Source organism: Triticum urartu, chromosome 2A, assembly GCF_056163025.1.
Source record: "Triticum urartu cultivar PI428250 chromosome 2A, HENAU_Tu73, whole genome shotgun sequence".
In the NCBI taxonomy this organism is placed as follows: Eukaryota; Viridiplantae; Streptophyta; class Magnoliopsida; order Poales; family Poaceae; genus Triticum; species Triticum urartu.
Genome location: NC_141874.1, coordinates 10,731,138 through 10,754,498, shown reverse-complemented (window position 1 = coordinate 10,754,498; position 23,361 = coordinate 10,731,138). Strand labels below are relative to the sequence as shown.

General features: G+C 43.7%; 3 protein-coding genes across 3 annotated transcripts; all 3 read right to left on the bottom strand.

Moving 5' to 3' along the window:
- Positions 1 to 5,508: 5,508 nt before the first annotated feature.
- On the bottom strand, positions 5,509 to 9,321 carry LOC147982846 (4-hydroxyphenylacetaldehyde oxime monooxygenase-like). The gene is made up of 3 exons (XM_087540565.1): positions 8,979 to 9,321; positions 6,332 to 6,769; positions 5,509 to 6,192 (listed from the first exon to the last, which is right to left on the bottom strand). Exons 1-3 carry the CDS (start codon positions 9,231 to 9,233, stop codon positions 5,509 to 5,511), a joined length of 1,377 nt encoding a protein of 458 aa, XP_087396691.1. The 5' UTR covers positions 9,234 to 9,321.
- Positions 9,322 to 10,198: 877 nt separating this feature from the next.
- Positions 10,199 to 10,796, bottom strand: LOC147982845 (4-hydroxyphenylacetaldehyde oxime monooxygenase-like). Its single transcript, XM_087542712.1, has one exon. It carries the CDS (start codon positions 10,787 to 10,789, stop codon positions 10,283 to 10,285), a length of 507 nt encoding a protein of 168 aa, XP_087398838.1. The 5' UTR covers positions 10,790 to 10,796; the 3' UTR covers positions 10,199 to 10,282.
- An 8,851-nt stretch (positions 10,797 to 19,647) lies between these two features.
- LOC147982844 (uncharacterized) lies at positions 19,648 to 20,944 on the bottom strand. The gene is made up of 4 exons (XM_087540564.1): positions 20,784 to 20,944; positions 20,392 to 20,701; positions 20,222 to 20,320; positions 19,648 to 20,136 (listed from the first exon to the last, which is right to left on the bottom strand). Exons 1-4 carry the CDS (start codon positions 20,942 to 20,944, stop codon positions 19,648 to 19,650), a joined length of 1,059 nt encoding a protein of 352 aa, XP_087396690.1.
- Positions 20,945 to 23,361: the final 2,417 nt, after the last annotated feature.

Here is a 23,361-nt window from a genome sequence, read left to right as displayed (position 1 = left end):
CCTTGTCCGTATTTTATTTTTATCGACGCCTCTACCTCTAAACATGGGGACATATTTATTGTTATCGGCTTTCGCTTGAGGACAAGCGAGGTCTAAGCTTGGGGGAGTTGATACGTCCATTTTGCATCATGCTTTTATATCTATATTTATTGCATTATGGGTTGTTATTTCACATTATGTCACAATACTTATGGCTATTCTCTCTTATTTTACAAGGTTTACATAAGGAGGGAGAATGCCGGCAGCTAGAATTCTGGGCTGGAAAAGGAGCAAATATTAGAGACCTATTCTGCACAACTCCAAAAGTCCTGAAACTCTACGGCATACCTTATAATGAATAATGAAAAATCCTCACCAAAGATGAAGACCAGGGGGCCGACACCCTTGCCACAAGGGTGGGGGGCGTGCCCCCCCTAGGGCGCGCCCCCTACCTCGTGGGCCCCCTGGCGGCTCTCCGATGACCATCTTCTCCTATATGAAGTCTTTCGTCGAGAAAAAAATAAGAAGCAACCTTTCGGGATGAAACTCCTCCGCCACGAGGTGGAACCTTGGCGGAACCAATCTAGGGCTCCGGCAGAGCTGTTTTGCTGGGGAAACTTCCCTCCCGGAGGGGGAAATCATCGCCATCGTCATCACCAACGCTCCTCTCATCGGGAGAGGGCAATCTCCATCAACATCTTCATCAGCACCATATCATCTCAAAACCCTAGTTCATCTCTTGTATCCAATTCTTGTCTCCAAGTCCGGGATTGGTGCTAGTAGGTTGCTAGTTGTGTTAATTACTCCTTGTAGTTGACGCTAGTTGGTATAATTGGTGGAAGATCATATGCTCAGATCCTTTATGCATATTATTACCCCTCTGATTATGAACATGAATATGCTTTGTGAGTAGTTACGTTTGTTCCTGAGGACAAGGGAGAAGTCTTGCTATTAGTAGGCATGTGAATTTGGTATTCGTTCGATATTTTGATGAGGTGTATGTTGTCTAGCCTCTAGTTGTGTTATGTGAACGTCGACTACATAACACTTCACCATTATTTGGGCCTAGAGGAAGGCATTGGGAAGTAATAAGTAGATGATGGGTTGCTAGAGTGACAGAAGCTTAAACCCTAGTTTATGCATTGCTTCGTAAGGGGCTGATTTGGATCCATATGTTTCATGCTATGGTTAGGTTTACCTTAATACTTTTGTTGTAGTTGCGGATGCCTGCAATAGAGGTTAATCATAAGTGGGATTCTTGTTCAAGTAAGAACAGCACCCAAGCACCGGTCCACCCACATGTCAAATTATCAAAGTACCGAACGCGAATCATATGAACGTGATGAAAACTAGATTGACGATATTCCCATGTGTCCTCGGGAGCTCTTTTCCTTATATAAGAGTTTGTCCAGGCTTGTCCTTTGCTAGAAAAAGGATTGGGCCACCTTGCTGCACTTTATTTACTTTTGTTACTTGTTGCTCGTTACAAATTATCTTATCACAAAACTATCTGTTACCACTTATTTCAGTACTTGCAGAGAATACCTTGCCGAAAACCGCTTATCATTTCCTTCTGCTCCTCGTTGGGTTCGACACTCTTACTTATTGAAAGGACTACGATAGATCCCCTATACTTGTGGGTCATCAGGGGTCAGTCCGGTGGCATCCTCCTCGGGGTGAAATGCGAATCTTTAGATGTGTTTAATGTGGTTTCGAAGATTTTACCGTCAAATTTCGAGTACGGTCGAAAGTTGCTGGCTTCAGATGGGCTTTGGTTGCCGTAGATGGTGCGGCCCAGCCAGAGCTCAAACCGGATTTACTAGCGGATCTGTTGAGAATTTGTGGTGATGAAAGACTTCCCATTTAGGTGGGGGAGACTTCAATATAATTAGAAGACAAGATGAAGAAATAATGACAATTTCTAGGGGAGATGGTCATTCATGTTTAATACGATAATTGAAAGTCTTGAGTTGAGGGAGATTGACCTCACTGGGAGACAATTCACATGGGATAATTCTTTACCAGCACCTACTTATGAGAACTTAGACCGGGTTCACACTAGTATTGAGTGGGAACAAAAATTTCCTTTGGTAATGGTTCATGCCCTACAGAGGGCTATTTCTGATCATACTCCACTGTTGGTTGATTCTGGGGAAGCGACACATGTGGGCAACAAAAATAATTTCTCTTTTGAATTAGGATGGTTTGAGAGGGAAGGCTTCCTTGATCTCATTGCAGCCGAATGGGCCAAGGAGTCGGGTGGGATATCAAATATTGATAGATGGCAAAACAATATTAGACACTTGCGCCAATTTTTTAGAGGATGGGTCAAGAATCAAAGTGGTTTATATAAAGTAGAAAAGGAGAGACTGATACAAATTATTAATGAGCTTTATTTGAGTGCGGAAACAACACTTCTTAATATGTCTGACCAGAATATTAAAAATGAGGCGGAGAAGAAGTTACAAGCTCTTTTGCGAGAAGAGGAGATGAAATGGGCACTTAGAGAGAAGATATCTAAGATAGTCCAAGGGGAAGATAATACCCAATTCTTTCATCTCATAGCTAATGGGAGACACCGGCAAAAGAAAATTATTCAACTTTAACAAAATGAGGGTACAATTGTAGGGCATGAGAACCTCAAACTGTACATATCCAATTATTATAAAAATCTTTTCGGAGTACCAGAAGAAAATTCTATATCCCTAGATGAGAGCGAGATCGGGGATATACCTCAGCTTAGCTCCAACGAGAATGAGGTGTTGTCTGCTCGTTTCACAGAGAAATAGGTGTTTGATGCAATATCACAAACGAAAAAAAATAAAGCCCCTGGATCGGATGGGTTCCTGGCGGAATTTTATAAGTGGTGTTGGCATATGATCAAGGGAGATCTTATGCCTTTGTTCCAGGACTTGTTTGATTATAAATTACAGTTATTCCACTTAAATTTTGGAACAATAACATTGTTCCCAAAGAAGGTGGAGGCAATCCGTATTGAGCAATTTAGACCGATATGTCTTCTCAGTGTAAGCTTCAAGATCTTTACCAAGGTTGGCACGAATAGGTTAACGTAGATAGCTCATTCGGTAGTTCAACCAAGCCAAACCGCGTTCATGCCAGGATGACACATCCTCGAAGAGGTTGTCGTCTTACATGAAACTCTCCATGAAATGCACACAAAGAAACTAAATGGTGTTATATTCAAAGTTGACTTTGAGAAAACGTATGATAAGGTCAAATGGCCCTTCCTCCAGCAAGCCTTTCGTATGAAAGGGTTCAGTGAGTCATGGAGATCTCAGGTGGATGCATTCACACAAAAAGGTAGTGTTGGGATAAAAGTAAATGATGACACTGGGCATTATTTTCAGACTCACAGGGGGCTAAGACATTGGGACTCCATGTCTCCCATGTTGTTAAACATAGTAGTCCTTATCGGTCGGCCTAAAGAGAATAGCCAAGTAGGACGACTAGTTCCCCAGGAGCAGGGGGTATCCATACTACAATACAATGATGAGACCATTATTTTCATGGAGCACGACCTCGCAAAGGCCAGGAGTATGAAGCTTGTGCTTTGCCTATTTGAGCAATTTTTTGGACTAAAAATAAATTTTAACAAAATCGAATTGTTCTGTTTCGGGAGAGCGAAAGAGGTACATGATGAGTACAGAAAATTATTCGGATGTGAAATGGGTTCCGTACAGTTTAGTTACTTAGGGATCCGAGTCCACCATAGGCATTTAACGAACAAGGAATGGAAATGTATAGAAGATAGATTTGAAAAAAGACTAAGCTGTTGGAAGGGCAAGCTAATGTCATACGGAGGTCGGCTGGTTCTGATAAATTCAGTTTTGACGAGCTTGCCAATGTTCTTTCTGTCCTTCTTTGAAGTGCCCTTAGGGGTGCGAAAGAGATTAGACTTCTATAGATCCTGCTCTGTTTGGCAAAGTGATGAGACTAAGAAGAAATATCTATTGGCCCAATGGGATATCATCTGCAGATCCAAGGACCAAGGTGGGTTAGGGCTTGAGAACTTAGAGGTAAAGAACAGATGCTTGCTTAGCAAATGGCTTTACAGGTTATCGGAGAAGACTGAGGGTATGTGCGTACAAATTTTGCGGAATAAGTACTTATGCACTAAAACTTTGGCCTAGGTTACAGCTAGACCTATAGACTCACCTTTTTCGAAAGGGTTAATGAGGACAAAAGTCACCTTCCAATGGGTGAAGTTCATCGTAGGTAAAGGTACGACCACTAGATTCCGGGAGGATACGTGGCTGGGGAAGATGCCTCTAGCCCTATGGTATGCATCACTATATAATATTGTGCAACAAAAGGATGACTTTGTTGCCACGGTATTAAATTCGGTACTGCTTAATATCCAATTTAGGCGATCCCTAGTAGGGGATCGGTGGAACGCGTGGTTACACCTTGTCCGTAGGTTGATGGAAGTTCAACTATCGGACCACGAAGATACGTCTCGCTGGAAGTTTGCTGCGAACAGGATCTTTTCGGTGAAATCTATGTATCTGGACTTAATTGATTCAGGGTCATTGTCTAGGTCTTTACACATATGGAAAATTAAAGTTCCGCTTCGAATTAAGATTTTCATGTGGTTCGTTCACAAAGGAGTTGCTTAAAAGAAGTTGGATCGGTAGCTCCAGATGTTGTTTTTGTGAGCACTATGAAACAATTAAACACCTATTTCTCGAGTGTCCACTTGCAAAATTATTATGGCGCTCAATTCATATAGCTTTTAACGTACATCCCCCAACGAGTATAAACACGTTATTTGGGACGTGGCTCAATAAAGTGGACTTACATATGGCGAAACATATTCGGATAGGGATATGTGCACTACTTTGGGCGATATGGAATACAAGAAATGATGTGATTTTTAATGAGAGAAACTTCACGATTTTTTTGCAGGTAATTTACAGACCTACAACGTGGATCAGTATGTGGTCATTACTCACTCATGTGGGCTCCAGTGAGCTTTTGGTTATTGCGTGCAACTGTTGGGAGACGGTAGCACATGCTATCTTCAGCCGATTTGCATATCGTGTTGATAATAGACTAGGTGTAGGCATCATAGTCTGATCTGTATCGCCAGATGTGGCATTTTTCATTTGTTTTATTTCGTTTGGCACTTTGATTATGGGATCCTAGTGACCAAAAGACTTTGTTATTTTATTGTTAATAAGATGGCTGCATGCATCGATTGATGCAGAGACCGGGGGTTTTGCCTCCTTTTCCAAAAAAATACACTAATTAACACAAGGAACATACAATCATCACAAGGATGAAAAGCAACGCATCCTAAGTTGCGTTTGTCATTCAGGTGGATTAACCTAATAATGCTTTAATTTTCCAACCAACCCTTGCTTATTTTTTCATTTGGCTAACACAGTCTTTTTTTTGCTTTTGGTACCATTTTCTGATAGCAGGTTACAAAATACATTGAGTAGTGTAAGAACCGCCAAGCATAGACGGACACACTTACTTATTATAAAGAAATGAACACAAAACAAATTACACATCCAACAAAACATGAAGAAGTGACCGGTCATATTTCCAACCATTTGGTTTAATCACTGATATGCAGTGTACCTTGTCGGCACTCGGCACCAACATCAGTGTCGTCTTCTTTCGAATGGTCAGAGCCCCTTCCTCCTCCATGCTTAGATCCTCAATATTCATTCCAGGTGGAAGCTCCCAGTTGAAGCAGTAAAGCATGTTGGCCAGGATGAATTCTACGTTGGCCACACCCATGTCCATTCCTGGGCAGATGCGCCGTCCCGAGCCAAAGGGCAAAAGCTCGAAATGTGCTCCATTGAAGTCTATATCCGTGACCTCAAAACGTTCAGGGTAAAACTCCTCCGGGTCCTTCCAAACATTGGGATCCCTAGCAATAGCCCATGCATTTACAATAACCCTTGTCTTGGCTGGGATGTCGTATCCTGCAATCTGAATCTTCCGTAAGGTCTCCCTTGGTACCAGCAAAGCCGCCGGGATACGCAGCCGTAGGGTCTCCTTGACAACCATTCTTAAGTAGCATAGCTTGGACATGTCTTCGTTTTGCACCCTCTCTTTCTTCCCTACTGCAGTTCTGATTTCTTCTTGTACCTTCTTGAGCACCCTTGGGTGCCGAATTAGCTCTGCCATTGCCCAGTTTATTGTTATTGCACTAGTATCATTGCCAGCAACGAAAGTGTCCTGAAACATATGTATTCACGTGAGAAAAATATATTTGACTACTAGTTGCACAAGAAGATGAACCAAATATTAATTCTTTTCTTTCCGAAAAGGAGTTGCATGATGCATCTTCCACAACGAATGCGATAATTATTATTACCATGAGGATAGCCTTTACATGATCCTTAGTGATCTTATTGTGCTTTTTCCATAAGTCGATAAGTTCTTCCAGAAGTGCTGATCCACAATTGTCATCAAGTTTTTTCCTGGTGGGGTCTTCATTCACGTAATGCTCGATGACTTGTTCGAAGAATCCATCGAGCTTCTTAAAGATCCTGTGTCGGCGGGCCTTGATGCCTGTAACATGGTCAAAGAGGCTGCCAGTGGCGTTGGCAAAGAAGTCCTCGGCAGAGAAGCTGCTCAGCATGTCCACGGCCTCGTTCATCACAGGGACCAATTGCCCCTTGAATTTCTCTGCAGCGCGGTTTCCCCTCAAAACAAAAGAGCCAAAGATCCCATCCAACGTAGCAGAGATGTAGTCCGGAACCGGCACTGGTTTTGTCCTGATACTGGTGAGGTTATTCACCAGCTTTTCTACCTAATCATTGACATGTAGAAATTAATAGGATTACCACAGTCGTTTCCTGTTAATTCTCAATATTTTCTTATCCATGGACTAATAATTTATGTTTAGTTATGGACTACACACTCTCTCTCTACATGGCAAAAACTAACTCTATGTATAGTACTATGGCTAATATTAATTCTGAAGAAAGCAACCGTACTTAACTATCAGATGTGAATTATGCAGCTAGGTTGAACATGAGATTAGTTTGTTTTCTGCATTAGTTGTCTTAGTTTGAAACTAACTACCAAGGATGCATGTCTCACACATGAACTGTGCCAAATGGGCTCAAGGTGTATGCTTCAAAAGGAAAAATGAATTCATCGCCCAACTATTAGATAATTTTACTTAGGGACATGATACATATGTAACTAACATGTGTCCCCTAGAAAACTATAACACGTGTCACATCTCCATATTTTTTTCTTTTATTTTGTATTAATAAATGATTATGACAAAAGTTATAAACCATCAGCGGTTTGATTAGACTTTACGATCAAAATGTTGGAAGACTATAATTTAACTAACATATGTTTATAGTTGTCCTAAAAATAGATATATCCTTGAAAATTATACGTTGGCAGTAGAGAAAAAATATCTACTTCTGATAATTATGCCTAAGCTAATCTCGCTCATAAATCCCCATAACTTTCCTGAGAGAAAAACAAGTTATCTTCAAAATTAACCCAAAACGTATCAGAGAAGATAGATAACTATATCGTTAACGAGTATATATTTATATTTGTTGCGGATGGAAACAGCCTCTAAAATTCTGCAGTACATGAAAATATATAATCATGGTCTTCATTTAAATTAATCACACATGATAAATCTTAATAATTTCCCTGCAAGAAAACCTTGATAGCCATATACTATAAAGTATTAGAGACATTAAATCACTATAGACACACCTGCACAAATCAAAACTCCTAATCATCACGAATGCATGCCTCAGGCTCGAAGCAAATCTGTATCTGTCCTATTCAATTTCTCTGTATTATCTAGAGTATTCATTTCTATGTTTCCCATTTTATATTTTTACTTTTATTTTTATCTCTAGAATATGAACAAGCAGAAGTCAATGAAATATATTTCCAGTCTAGATTTTCTTGGACATACTTTCGTACAAGTAGTATCATATTTATGTGATTCTTCAAGTACATATGTAAACAAACATCTACTATCAATGAGCATATGTTTCTTAGTAGACTAAGAACTGGTATTGCTAAGTTTTTTCACATTTAGTCTTTATCTAATAACTAATTGAGTACATATGCACAAATCTGGGAGAATCATATTTGTAGACATAATGCTGCACAAAAGTATGCACTGTAAATAAATAAAAGCATATGGTCCATGTAAATAAGCCACAAACACTCGCAGATTTAGTGGACCCTTTTGATACCACATACGAACAATCGGATCGCTCACCATCTGAGTTATGTGTACTGAGTTAATATCATGTACTATGAATATGCTAACTTAGTACAAAAAATCTAGTAGCAGACACATCATCACAATTTAAAAGGCACAAACTGATTTAACTTCAATTACAATTGGTCCATCAATTAGTTTCAATCCAAACTTCTAGTGTGCATTATCAATATACCAAAATGCAAGGTTATCCTCAGCCAAAAAAGCTTCTTATTAGCTGCTGTCCGTCTCTTCCAGGACAGTTTTTATTGTAATAAACTCCAGAAGGTATTTGTATAATTTTCAGTATTCTAATATTATGATATATAGATTTTCGATGCGTAGGACTGGAAGGCTTAACTTTAAATCATAAAACTTTTTGTAGAACTTCTTTTTTAGATGAGCACTGGTGTCTTTTAATTCAGCATAGTTCGGATGGTGGATATAAAAACACAGTATTTATAATCTCATAATATTCGTGTCTGTGTCACTCTTTCTTTCTTAGTCACTCAAAAATTTCTTAGTGTCCATATAGTAATTCTTGGTGCACATATGTGTGCGAGTAACCCAGCTTACTGTACTTGTTTTTCTCTTACACTTCCGATAAATTTAATATCGTGCATAAGTTCACATGGAAAATACAAGATCGATCTACATAGTTTCAATTTGGAAGTTTCTATGTGCGCGCTCCCACATGGGCGATAAGTTGATGACTAATATAAGATTTTCATACAATTTCACTCATTCACAAAACTAATCACGTACGTACCTGGGCATCGCGAGCGTAGCAAGCGGCCTGCACGCGACGCTTGCTGAGAAGCTCGAGGATGAAAAGCTTGCGCATCTCCTGGACATAGTCGCTGTAGGGGGAGAAGATGACGTCCTTGTAGCCATACGACAGCAACTGTGGCCCTGCCGAGGGGGACCGTCCGGAGCAGTCGACGTTGTGGGTCTTGAGAGCCTCGCGTGCGGCCTCCGGCGAGGACAGCACCACCGTCCGCACCATGCCCAGCCGCAGCATCATCACCGGCCCATGCCGCTTTGAGAGCGCCAACAGGCTCCGGTGGGCCAGCGGGCCGATCTGGTGCAGGTTGCCGAGGATGGGCAGCTGCCAGGGCCCTGGTGGCAGCCTAATGCTACCGGACCTGTTCCGGCTCCTGTGTAGGAGGAAGAGCAGGGAAACGAGTGGGAGGATGACTAGCAGCAGCTGCCATTGTTGGGGTAGGAGCTCTAGAAGCTGAGAAAAGAAAATCTTGCGTGATGTGTGGCTTTGGCTGAGGTCTCGGGTGGTTTAAATAACCCGGCCCAATCATTGAAAGAAAAGAAAATTAATGGTTGGAGTAGTAGAAGATGGCTTTAGACACCGGTTAATGGAACCTGCCACAGTTCTGTTAAACAAAGAAACAAAAAAAGACAGTAGCTAGTTAAGTAGTTAGAAGGGAGCGTAGTACTAATAAAATGTTCAAGGACTTGTCACTTGTGCCGTCTTGATGTGATGATGCCCACATGCACAAGAAAACAAACAAACTAGTGTCGACTGAAACTGGCATTTTTAATTTGCACAATGCTTAAATCAAAGGTGCACATCTCAAAGAGGAAAAAAACGAATGTAACAAATTCTTGCAAAGATGTTCAATGCTTAAAAGTTAACTCTTTAGGTACTATAAATTTTTCCTTACAAACACATATTTATTCAGCAAAATGGTTTTTAACTTTAGTTGAACCTGCTGGCATATAAAAAACTCAAATATTTGTGTGTATGTTTGGATGGTGGATATAGAACCCAGTATTTATAATCTCATAATATTAGTGTCTATGTCACTCTTCATTTCTTAGTCACTCAAAAATTTCTTAGTGTCCATATAGTAATTCTTGGTGCACATATGTGTGCGAGTAACCCAGCTAACTGTCCTTGTTTTTCTATTACACTTCTGACAAATTTTATGTCGTGCATAAGTTCACATGGAAAATGTAGGATCGATCTATATAGTAGGAAGTATTTTTTGTGTGCGCTCCCACATGGGTGATAAGTTGATGACAAATATAAGATATCGATAAGATTTATTCGTTCATTCACAAAACTAAGCACGCATGTACCTGGGCATCGCGAGCATAGCAAGCGGCCTGCACGCGGCGCCTGCTGAGCAGCTCAAGGATGAAAAGCTTGCGCATCTCCTGGACGTACTCGCCGTATGGGGAGAAGATGACGTCCTTGTAGCCATATGACAGCAACCGTGGCCCTGCCGAGGGGGACCGGCCGGAGCAGTCGACGTTGTGGGTCTTGAGAGCCTCGTGTGCGGCCTCCGGCGAGGACAGCACCACCGTCTGGACCATGCCCAGCCGCAGCATCATCACCGGCCCGTGCCGCTTTGAGAGCGCCAACAGGCTCCGGTGGGCCAGTGGGCCGATCTGGTGCAGGTTGCCCAGGATGGGCAGCTGCCAGGGCCCTGGTGGCAGCCTAATGCTACCGGACCTGTTCCGGCTCCTGTGTAGGAGGAAGAGCAGGGAAACGAGTGGGAGGATTACTAGCAGAAGCTGCCATTGTTGGGGTAGGAGCTCTAGAAGCTGAGAAGCCAGCATTGTTCTAATCTTGCGTGATGTGTGGCTTTGGCTGAGGTCTCGGGTGGTTTAAATAGAAGGTTCCTAAGCCCATTCTTAGTTGGCGTTTTAAAGGACCTTTGTATCAGTTGGTCTTGGTCAAGTCATTTTAACCCCAATCATTGAAAGAAAAGAAAAAACATTGGTTGGCGAAGTAGAAGATGGCTTAAGACACCCATTAATGGAACCTGCCACAGTTCTGTTAAACAAAGAAACAAAAAAAGCCAGTAGCTAGCAAAGTAGTTAGAGGGGAGCGTAGTACTAATAAAATGTTCAAGGACTTGTCACTTGTGCCGTCTTGATGTGATGATGCCCACATGCACAAGAAAACAAACAAACAACTAGTGTCGACTAAAACTGGCATTTTTAATTTGCACAATGCTTAAATCAAAGGTGCACATCTCAAAGAGGAAAAAAACGAATGTAACAAATTCTTGCAAAGATGTTCAATGCTTAAAAGTTAACTCTTTAGGTACTATAAATTTTTCCTTACAAACACATATTTATTCAGCAAAATGGTTTTTAACTTTAGTTGAACCTGCTGGCATATAAAAAACTCAAATATTTGTGTGTATGTTTTTTTTGAAAAGGGGAATATATTGCGAAGATACCAATTACACCCAGCCTCTGCACCAACAAGATGTTGCAAAGACATCTAGGATTCACACAACCAAAGGAGAAAATAAAAAGAAAGGTCCCGCCACAGCGATCGCCTCCTTAGCAGCAGCACACATACCACCACGTAATACAACACACGAAAAATATAAAAGGTCTCCAAAAGCAACGCCTCCAATAAGGGAACAGTGCACAAGCACTGTCGTTGCCTGATCCAACATCTTAGACTTTCACCTTGCAGAAAGTCTGCGCTCTCAAAACAATTCCTTCAGCAAGACAATCGTCAGGCACACCCAATGACCAATGAAGGTCAGACCTTAAGTTTTCACCCAGAAAGCCCCGACTTGGTACCCGAATAGTACCACCAAAAATAAAATCCTCCAATGTTGCCTCCCCACTTATCACTGTTGCTCCTGAGAGTTATCTGACACCTGGCAAACTCCGTCGCTACCAAGGCTTCGTCTGTATAACTGATCCTCCGACCTCTTCCACCATAACCTTCTACACCGCTATCTCCACCAAGGAAATCAAGAAACCAACATGTCTGAAGGTTTCATCAACCAACAGAGCTTCGGGCCACAGCTTCAGGACCTCATTGGCTGATATGGATGTGCAAGACCGGAATCTAACCGATCCAGATATCCCGAGCAAGATCTTCTTAGGGCGTTCTGGAACACATCGATAGCCAGATTGAGGCAGACCGATCACGCATGACGTTGACGTGATGCGGAAAGAGCACGGGGACTGCGACCTCAATCATCACGGCTGTAGGCCCCAATGCCGCCCCGATCTAGCCTACCACAGCCAGGCCGGGTGACGGCACCACCATAGTGCCTAGCAGCCGGCGCCATCGGGGAACAATGCGCCAGCCTATAGGCACGTCCTAGACTCGTCGATCCACCCAAGCCCAAATGGGTTGCGCGAGATCGACGCTCACGTCCGTAGCCACAGGGGTGACCCTGCCGCGGAGCAGTCGTGCATCCATTATTAATGTAATCCCGCGCTCGCCTCAAGAACCTGTCGCTCCACTCAGCCCGCGGATCACTGCCAGATCACGATCCACCATCTTAGAGAAAGATAGCGCCGCCACGCGCAGGAAGAGGCCTCCGTCTCGCCCCACCTGGCCCGCAATCGCCGCGTGACAGATCCGATCCGGTGGCTAGATCGTTTGGCACCCAAGACCAGTGGCCATCCTCCTGCCACTATGCAAAGGGCCCACCACCCCCTTCACTGGCTATGCCCGGCAGTGGCCTCGGGGGGGGGGGGGGGCAACGAGAGGTAGTATCAGGGGAAGGCAGCAACGGCTGGGTGACTAGGTTTTATCCCCCGGTCGCCTGGAGGGAGCGATGCAAGGACCGTTTCGGGTCTATCCTTCCGCCTCGCGTGGGCAGCTGTGGCTCCTGCGTGTGTATGTTTTCGATCATGTTACAAATGTATTTGCTATTTTAACTTCTCACTCTATTAGCTTGTCAGAACCTCACATTTTGCTGCTCATGTATATATATGTTGTCACAATCATGGGGCTTAATTGAAATGTTTAGCATTTTGGCACTGGTCGTAGCATTGAACTGAATTTGTATTGCTCCTATTCTAGATACAACTAGTGTTCATAGTGTTATATGATTTATATGTTTGTAATGTGTCATGACTTGTTGTTTACACCAAGTAGCCATCGGATGGTTTGAGCATCTCGCGCGACGTCACCGCCAATCTTAGCACCTCCCCCTCGCTGGATGGAGCTCCAGCCGTGCAGGTTGCAGCTTCCGCCGAGGCCAGTTCTGCCATGCCTCCGAAGCCAGTTGCAGCTCTCTCTGAAGACCATTCTTATGTTTGGTGCTAGGTCACTACCCATCATAGCATCGCCCCCTCGCCGGATCCAACTCCCGTCATGCCGGTTGGAGCTCCCACCGAGGCTGATTCCAGCATGTCGTGCCACGTCGCTGCCCATAGTAGTACCACCCCCTGCCGGATGCAGCTCTCGCCGAAGCCAGTTCTAGCACCTCGTCCGCCCATCGTAGCATGACATAGCCGTCCTTCCAACACAACAGCATGGGCTGGCAGCAGCCATGCCTTCCGATTCTAGCTTTAGGTGAAGGCAGTTGCAACACCACGCGTTGTCGATTCTAGCATGACCCTCCTTCGCTCGGAGCTTGCAGCGCGGCATGGTTGCCGTCACGGCGCCGGCCAAGCATCCAACGAGGCAACACCTCGCTTCGACAGCTCTCGCATCAGTGCAGCGTGCAGGCAGTGATCACCGACTCCTAGCGCCATTGTATATCTCCACCTCGTCGGATCCATGGTAGACTTGCTGTGCGAACATGAAGGAGGGGAGAAACGTTGTGACAGTAAGCGGTGGTAAAAGCGAGAACTGGTTGGAGAATAACAAGCAGTGGATGCATGTCTCACTGTCTCCTTTTGCAGATCAGGTAAGCGGTGGTAAAAGCGGTGGGTGGACCCACCACGCATGTGCGACATGGCACGAGGCGACTGGTACTAGTGTTCCGCCAGCCGGCCCAATTTAATCATATCCCTTGTTGAAAAGAAATCAGTGTATTATTTTTTTAAAGAAAAAATTAGTCTATTCGGTACTATATAAAAGAAAGTAGGTCTATATTTCTGTCCTTAATTCTGACCTACACCAGCTCCATTCACCCTGTGACACTTGGCGCTGAAGTGAAGCCACATGTGGGCCCCCGGAGTTATTATCCAAAATTTGGGAAGCAAGCGCAATGCTTGTTGAAATGGCCTTTAAGTATATTCCTTAGGTAAAACTTCTTGGAGATAATGGTGTTGCTTATTTATTTCCTAAACTTTTTCATGCCAATAAGAACTTTACAGGATTTAAAATGACATTTTTAAGCACAATATTTTTCAAAGGTGCGTTATTGTTTTAAATGCTCGCCGTTTTATGGCTCTTAGATTGTGAGCTATTTTGCTGCTCCCATAGATGATTTCCTCTTTGATTCATGGGATTCTCTAAAGACATGAATAGAAAAAATATAGATTTGCAATGTCATAGTCATTTGAATTCCGTAGAAACTATTTATTTGATTGCATCACATGAAAAACAAATGATTCATTGCAAGAGATTTGAGTGGATACACAATTCCACGTGAAATGAACTGTAATGGAATCGATATTGCTTTTCATTAACATGCTACTCGTGTTCGAGTGCTATTTATGCATGCCTAGGAGTATTTCATGTCGCTGTTATGTTACCACTGACGACGTGTTAACACTTAGGTGGATTCGTTTGGAGATGACGTGACTCACTTCATGTTTTTTCAAGCACCAACAAATTTTCCTTCAGTGCATAGTTATCTTTCACGACATAACTCTTCACAGAAAACTAACATATGCAAAGTTTCGTCGTGGTTTTCCATAGTTTTTTTTTGGAAAAGGGGGGTTCCCCGGCCTCTGCATTAGAAAGATGCATACGGCCATCTTATTAACCAAATAAAGTAGTGCCAACATGGTTCCAAAGGTCTTCAAAAATAAAAAAAAAAAGCACAGAAAGCTCACACAGAGCCAATAAGGGCTAGAAACACCAACTAGCCAAGAAAAGATGCCACAACCGGCTGGCTAAAACTAGATAGGGAAACTAAATGCCTATCCTATTACATGACCGCCATCCAAACCGGTTGAAGATATCCCGAGCTACCATCTCCCAGCGAAAAGACCCAGTAAGCAAATGCTCCCTGGCCTCCGTCTGGGTGAGTAGCGACCACGAACGGATCAGTGCCGTAGTTCGGAATATAACCTGCAAAAAATGTATACATGATATTCTGTTAAAGACCAAATCATTTCTGCAAGTCCAGATAGTCCACAGCAAAGCACAAACTCCAACCCGAATATGTCTCGCTAAGTCAGGCTCAATCCCATTAAGCCATGTCCCAAATAACGCATTAACAGAATTCGGTGGTTTGATATTAAAAGCAATGTGGACCGTCTGCCAAAGTACCTTGGCCAACGGGCAATCAAAAAAGAGGTGTTTGATGGTCTCATCCCGATCGCAGAAACTACACCTAGTAGGTCCTGTTCAATTACGCTTTATCAAGTTGTCCTTAGTTAAAATAACTTGTTTATGGACAAACCACATAAACACTTTTATTTTCAAAGGAACTTTGACATCCCAAACATGCTTGGACGTAGGAATGGAGTTCGAATTAATAACATCAATATACATTGATTTAACCGTGAATACTCCAGACTTAGTCAATTTCCAGCGTAATTCATCGAGGTGTTGTGAAAGCTGGACTTCCATCAGTCTCCTAACTAGACGGAGCCATTCTTCCCAACGATTGCCCGCTAGCGTTTGTCGGAACTGAATATTAAGGGGGTAGATTAAAAGACCGATGCGACGAATACCTCACGTCGTTGCACAATGCGGTACAAAGACGGATATTGGATGGCCAAGGGTGTCTCGCCGAGCCAAGTATCCTCCCAGAAACATGTACTCGTGCCGTTTCCAATAACAAACTTCGTCCTATTAAACAAGGATTGTTTGACTTTCATCAGGCCTTTCCAGAAAGGTGAATCGGTCGGCCTGACTGTAACCTGGAACAAAGTTTTTGTCTGGAGGTACTTGCTGCGAAGGATTTGAGCCCACATAGCATCATTCTCCGATGAGAGCTTCCACAGCCACTTGCTAAGAAGGAATTTATTCTTAACTTCTAGATTCTTAATACCTAGACCCCCTTGGTCTTTCGGTCTACAGATGATATCCCATTTAGCTAGCCGATATTTTCTTTTAAGCTCATCACCCTGCCAAAAGAAACGCGATCGATAGAAGTCCAGTCTCTTCCTAACACCAACTGGGACCTCAAAGAACGATAGGAGAAACATTGGCATACTCGTGAGCACCGAATTAATCGGGATTAACCGGCCTCCGTATGACATGAGCTTACCCTTCCAACAGCTCATTTTCTTCTCAAATCGGTCCTCGATGCACTTCCACTCTCTGTTTGTCAGCCTACGATGGTGGATTGGAATCCCCAGGTAAGAGAAGGGTAACTCTCCCAACTCACACCCAAACAATTGCCTATAAGCATCCTGTTCATCTTTGGCCCTACCAAACAGAACAGCTCGCTCTTATGAAAGTTAATCTTTAACCCGGTCAATTGTTCAAATAGGCATAACACAAGCTTCATATTTCTTGCCTTGGCCAAGTCATGCTCCATGAAGATGATTGTATCATCAGCGTACTGAAGGATGGATACACCTCCATCACTAAGATGAGGTACCAATCCACCTACTTGACCATTTTCCTTAGCCCTTCCTATCAAAATTGCTAACATATCCACCACAATGTTAAACAAGATAGGAGACATCGGATCTCCTTGTCTTAGGCCTTTATGTGTCTGGAAGTAATGACCTATGTCATCATTAACTTTAATTCCCACACTATCTTTTTGCATAAATGATTCAACCTGTCGGCGCCAGGCTTTATCAAAACCTTTCATACGCAATGACTGTTGGAGGAATGGCCATTTGACCTTATCGTACGCTTTCTCGAAATCCACCTTAAAAATTACCCCATCTAATTTTTTGGAATGAATTTCATGGAGTGTTTCATGCAGGACGACCACCCCTTCAAGGACATTTCTGTCCAGCATGAAAGCAGTTTGGGACTGTTGCACCACAGAATGCGCAATCTGTGTGAGTCTGTTAATCCCGACCTTGGTGAAAATTTTGAAACTAACATTGAGGAGACAGATCGGCCTGAATTGCTCAATTCTCACAGCATCCATCTTCTTGGGAAGCAGTGTGATAGTCCCAAAATTCAAGTGAAATAATTGAAGCTGACCAGAGAACAGATCATGGAACATAGGTAGTAAATCCCCCTTAATAATGTGCCAGCACTTTTTATAGAACTTTGCCGGGAATCCATCCAGTCCGGGAGCCTTATTGTTTTTCATCTGTGCAATAGCATCAAACACCTCCTTCTCCGAGAATGGGGCAACCAGAATATCATTATCGGCAGCTGATAGCTGAGGCACGTCCTTAGTCCTGGACTCATCGAGGGACACACAATTATCCTCTGGAGGTCCAAATAACTGCTTATAATAGTCGGTAATATATGTTTTTAGGTTATCCTGACCTAAAATAGTGCCCTCGTCTTGCTCAAGCTGAAAGATACGCTTCTTTCTGTGCTTGCCATTAGCTATCAAATGGAAGAACTGAGTATTCGCGTCCTCTTGGACCACTTTGCGGACTTTAGCACGCAAAGCCCACTTCAGTTCTTCTTCGCGAAGCAGTTCTTTCAACCTCTTCTCCGCCTCATTTTTAACCTGAAGCTCAGCTGGCGATAAAATAGTGGATTCGGCCTGAATGTCCAGGGCCTGTATAAGAGTAAGGAGTCTATCCTTTTCAATCTTATACACACCACTGAGGTGCTTAGCCCAACCCCGTAAGAAACTTCTCAAATGCCTAATCTTATTCTGCCAACGCTCTATCGCAGTCTTGCCTCCTACACCTCTATCCCATTCCCTGGCAATCAAGTCCAAGAACCCCTCACGTTCAAACCATGACATCTCGAAGGAGAAGGTGTTCTTGTTACCCACATGGTTCGGCTCCCCTGAGTCCACGAACAATGGGGTGTGATCAGATATTCCCCTCGAAAGAGCTTGCACCGTAACCAGAGGGAACTTTTGTTCCCACTCCACGCTCGCAAGAACTCGATCAAGTTTTTCATAGGTTGGGTTGGGCAGAGCATTAGCCCAGGTGAACTTTCTACCAGAAAGCTCTATCTCTCTCAGATCCAAGCTTGGTTTTCCATAGTGTTTCCCAAGCATCTTGGTAGCTGTTAATGTGAAGTTGTCCTTTGTATTTCCTATATGCCCTTTAAACAACCTTGTCAGCTACCGGGTTGTAGTGATTAGAGTTTGACCAGTCTTGCTGTATCAAGCCTAGTCTTTCGCAAAAGTAGTCTCAGCGGGGTTGGGATGGGTGGGCAGCACTACAAGCCAGCTCAAGAGACAAACCACTTTTACAACCTGCCACACTTGTGTCACTTGTATTGCCCCATATGTTAAGATACCCACGGGCCAACATCTACCTTGATGTGTCAACTGAGCAATACAGTAAATAATGTAGCTAACTCTGACATTTTTCTACGTGCGTAGATATGCTGCCACACTTTAATATTATGGGACGGAGGGAGCAGTTAGGATTTGTGCTGCTCCTGTTCTTGATGAAACTGGTGTTCATGGTGAATCTACATCTAGTCTCCCGCAGCTCGCCTGAGTCATTATCTTAAATTTAGCTAGCAGCTCAAAGCTTGCTGAAAAGACAGGATTAGGAGTTTACGATGGCCTTATGTGGTTAAAGATGACGTCGTGCTGCTTCTTTGAGATGACGTACCTCCTCTATGCATTAGCTAGCTGACAAAGCAAAACTCACATGCATGCATGTCTTTCTGCCGCCACACTTTAATATTCTTGGGAATAATGGAGGTTAAATTTCGTGTTTTGACCCTTTTTGCAAACAGAATCGGGATCTGACCCCTGTTCGAACTTGTTTTGAGATTTGACCCTTTCGCTACCGCCGTAGGTCATGGCGGTAGGCTTGCACAGCCTACCGCCACGGGGAGCGGCGGTAGGTTAATGGCGGCCGCCGTCAGCCCCGTTGTGTGAGGCCACGCGGCGTAACGGTCGTACCGCCACAGGACGTGGCGGTAGTACAGCTAAGGCTACCGTCAGCAGGCTCGGCGGTAGTGCCGTAGGCTGTGCCTTCGGTACTGTGACGAAGATGGCGTTTCCGCTGGCGGTAGGGTACCCCAACCTACCGCCACGTGCCTTGGCGGTAGGGTCCTACACACATGCCTTCGGTACTGTGACGAAGAAACCGTGACCGCTGGCAGTAGGGTACCACAACCTACCGCCAAAGGTCCTGGCGGTAGGATGCCTACACCTACCACCGTCCCATTCGGCGGTAGGGTATGTGCCAGTTAACTTCTAAACTGGTTCTTTGTCTTATCAATCAAAAATAAATAAACATCACAACAAATATTGTTTGTAATTCAAAATAGGATGATCGCACACATTGTAGATAGCAAATTAACATTTCAAATAGTTTGAACATAGTTTGAAAGTAGCAATTCGACATCACCAACAAAGCTTGAAAGTACCAAATAGACATCACTAGCATATCATACAAGTTCTTGCTCACAACTAGTTGCACTAAACGATATCACCAACACGACCTATCACTTGCTCCTGCCCCTCTTAGCGATACGCTCCTCGTTTCTCTTCGAGCGGGTTTCGTCCGGCTTCTTCGTGCGACGACGAGGAACCGGTTTTCTGAAACGGGGATGGGCTCAAAATATCCTGGTGTGGATGAGATACCCTCTTCCCCTGGCTTGGCTGCGTCGGTTGAGGCCCGTCATTGTCGTCGTACTCCTCTGCGTCCTCCTCCTCCTCTTCTTCTGCATCCTCCTCCTCCTCTTCTTCTGCGTCCTCCTCCTCCTCTTCTTCTGCATCCTCCTCCTCCTCTTCTTCTGCGTCCTCCTCCTCTTCTTCGTCGTCCTCTGTTTCTTCCTCCTCTTTCTGCTCAACAACGCGGGATGACGAGGCAACATGAGTAGAGGAAGCTCCGCCGGCGTGGCTTGATGAAGCAATGGCACGCATGGACCCTTCATGAGCAGGATCATGGACGTTGGCCGCGTGAGCGCACCCAAGCATACCCACTATCTTACGACAACGGGTGATGAACTTCTGCAATAGTGAACAACCAAAAACATAATAAGGATCAACTCAAGCTTCTGCAATAGTATAACATGGCTAAGGAGCTCGATGTTACCTTCATTGTATCCCTCATTTTGGTGTTGGATTCCACGGTTCCGGCTTCATATGAAAGGGCGTTCGAGCCATCGATAATGCTTCTATTGAGATCTGAAGCCTGCACATGTAACCAATATGTTAAAGGCTCAAAATCGCTCATGGCTCAAAACAAATGAGATCACCACTTACCACTCTGTTCATCAGGGGTGCATACTCTCTGAAATCACCTTCGAGACCTTTGAGCCGGCCATGGTAAGCTTCGTCCTCGCTGTCATCCTCCTCCAATTCGGCGATATCGTCTTCCGTCCACTGCGGCCTCAGGCGTACACGGTACTTGACACCATCGTCATACCACTTCAGGTGGCGTTCACGGTAGGTGTCCCATTGAACCACTCTCCTCTCGCTGTCTTTGCGATACCTTCTCTCGTCCCACATTTTCATGTACTCCTGGTGCTCGTGCCCCCAGTCTGTGATGGACTGACAATTCTTTCTACTCTTCCTGCAAGGCATAGGAAGCAACGGACGTCATGACAACGTCAAACATAAACGAAAACACATCAAGTAGAGAACAATGTCCTCACCAGTGAAGGTCGGAACCGCCGGTGTCTGTGGGCTTACCCGGTGGGGTATGTTGCAAGATCCCAAACTGTGTGGCCACACGCTGTGGTAAGTGCCACTCGACGGCATACACACATATCAAGGGCACAATGCACCGCCAGGCAAGCCGATCCTCGTTGCACATCGAGTTGACCTCGAACCCCCATTCTCGGTTATGGTACGGAAACTAGTTCACCTACAAAAGGATCTTTAAGTAGAATGAAAGTTGCGGAACGATTGATAAGCTACTTGGTATACCTGGAAATCTGATAGGTTGTCCAGCTCGTTGCTGAAGAGCTTATACAGGGTAGTGGCCTTACCTGGAAATCCGCAATGGGGGGAGCATCTGTCAGAATGTAAACGAAATTGTTAGTAACTAATTTTGTCATAATAAACAATACATCAAATTGACGATAGACATTACCACTCCGTTCTCCATAAAACGGGCGCGGTGACCGTTGTCGAAAGCATGATCAAGCATCGTGTACTTCACGCCGATTTCTGGCGCAAGGGGTGGCCGTCTATAACAATTAAACAATAAGAAATGATGTCATTTTCAACCAACTTGTATCATTTTGAACAAACATGAACATATCAAGTCCAAATCTAAATGAATCATATTCAACCAACATTCATCATTTATCATATATTCAACAAATATAAATGATCAATGTAAATAAATTATTCACCAACATTCATCATTTATCGTATATTGAAACAATTAGAAAATTGCATATACATCATTCATCAAAATCCATCATATGACCATTTGTTCAAAAAAATGCATATACATATTTCAATCACATGTAAGCAACTACTTACAATCCCTCCAACATCAATCACATCACCACTTGTTCAAAAATAATGTTAATCTCCAACTACCTTCGTGATGAACTAGGGTTCATATCAAAACTACACATAATCTCCACAACTAGTTATTAGAGTTTATATTCAACTATATACATCATATATAATCAACCTAAGCAATCCTAGGGTAAAAACAAAGTAAAAAGATAGGTTTGTTTGCACCAAATAATGCATCAAATCGAAAGCGTTTCGAGTAGAACTAATTGGAGGGATTGAGAGAGCTTACTTTTCCCGTTTTGGAGCCGTCTCGATCCGCAAAAATGGTGCCCAAACGAAGGAGATCGGAGGGGGGAGTGGAGGGGATGAGAGAGAGCTTGTGCTCTCTGTTCTTGCGCCGCCCCGCGGCAAGGGGAAGAAGATGGGGGCGGGTTTGTGGGTGGGCCCCACGAGCCGGCCGCGCGGGCTTATAAGGTTTCAGCTCCTACCGCCAGAGCCTACAGCGGTAGGATTACAGAGCCTACCGCCGTGGGCTCTGGCGGTAGGGTGGACGGCAGGAGACGGTTCCGTTTACTTGGGGCTGACGTGGATAAGTGGGCTACCGCCGATCCCTTTGGCGGTAGCATGCACAGGCCTACCGCCGTGTAGCCTAGCGGTAGGCAAAAGGGTCAGATCCCAAAATTTTTTCGAACCGGGGTCAGATCCCGATTTTGTTTGCAAAAAGGGTCAAAACACGAAATTCGGCCTATAATGGACAGTAGAACTAGCAAGTTTGTCATTATTTTCTAGTATTTTCTAGCTGGACCTTCCATTCATGGATGTCTTTTTAATCCTTGAATGTCGTCAAGTACCCACTTTGCGGCCTATGGTGCCAAGTTTGTAATATGAAACAGAATTGTAGTTATATGTCCCACCGGTCACCAAGCAACTATATTCTGCCGGTCAATCATACGCAAGTTGGCATGATCAATCATCCCCGCCAAGTATAGAAGACACAAACAAGCCAGCAAGTTTGCACTAAGTTTTGCGGCCCATATTTCTACTTAACTGTAGTTGCCCGTGAGGGCGTTGGGCATCAAATTTTAATCCATTTGGTCTGAGCTGCCAGCCCTAGAAGCAAAATATATTTGTGGTGTCATGTGCTTCTCTTGCCTCTGTGTTGCTAGCCGTCTGACCCTTGGGTGTCTCTGGTTCCTCACCTCTAGTGTATGGGGGTAATTTTGCCAATGCAAGGACCTTGCCACTACGAACACATCTAAAAGGCAGGTGAGTGAGCTCACTGAGTCATAAAAGCTACTTACTTACCATTATATCGATTAGGGATATAGTGTTAATCTCTTTCCACAGCATATTAAAATATAAATATACCTAAACCATAAGCGCTGTCCTTGCTCTAACAAAATTATATAGCCCCTCCATTCTTTGTATTAGGTGTATTGACGAAGACACTTATCCGACAGTAATTTTGGACCAAAATTACCCTGGTTACAATGTTAATTAGAGAAGTAATTACCCGTGGCAGATTAATGATTTTTGCAATTCAGGGGAGTACAATTGGCATCTAGTGAAGATACCTATAACAATTCAATATATATAACCAGAGTGCCCTTACATTCGTAAACAATTCAATTTTTACTTACAAAATACATCTAATGAAAAGAAATGCAGAGAGTACATTGTTAGCCGGTTATATTCTAAAAATAATGAAAAGCAAAGGTCAAACTTAAGTAAATTTAGACCAGAAAAAAATATACAAAA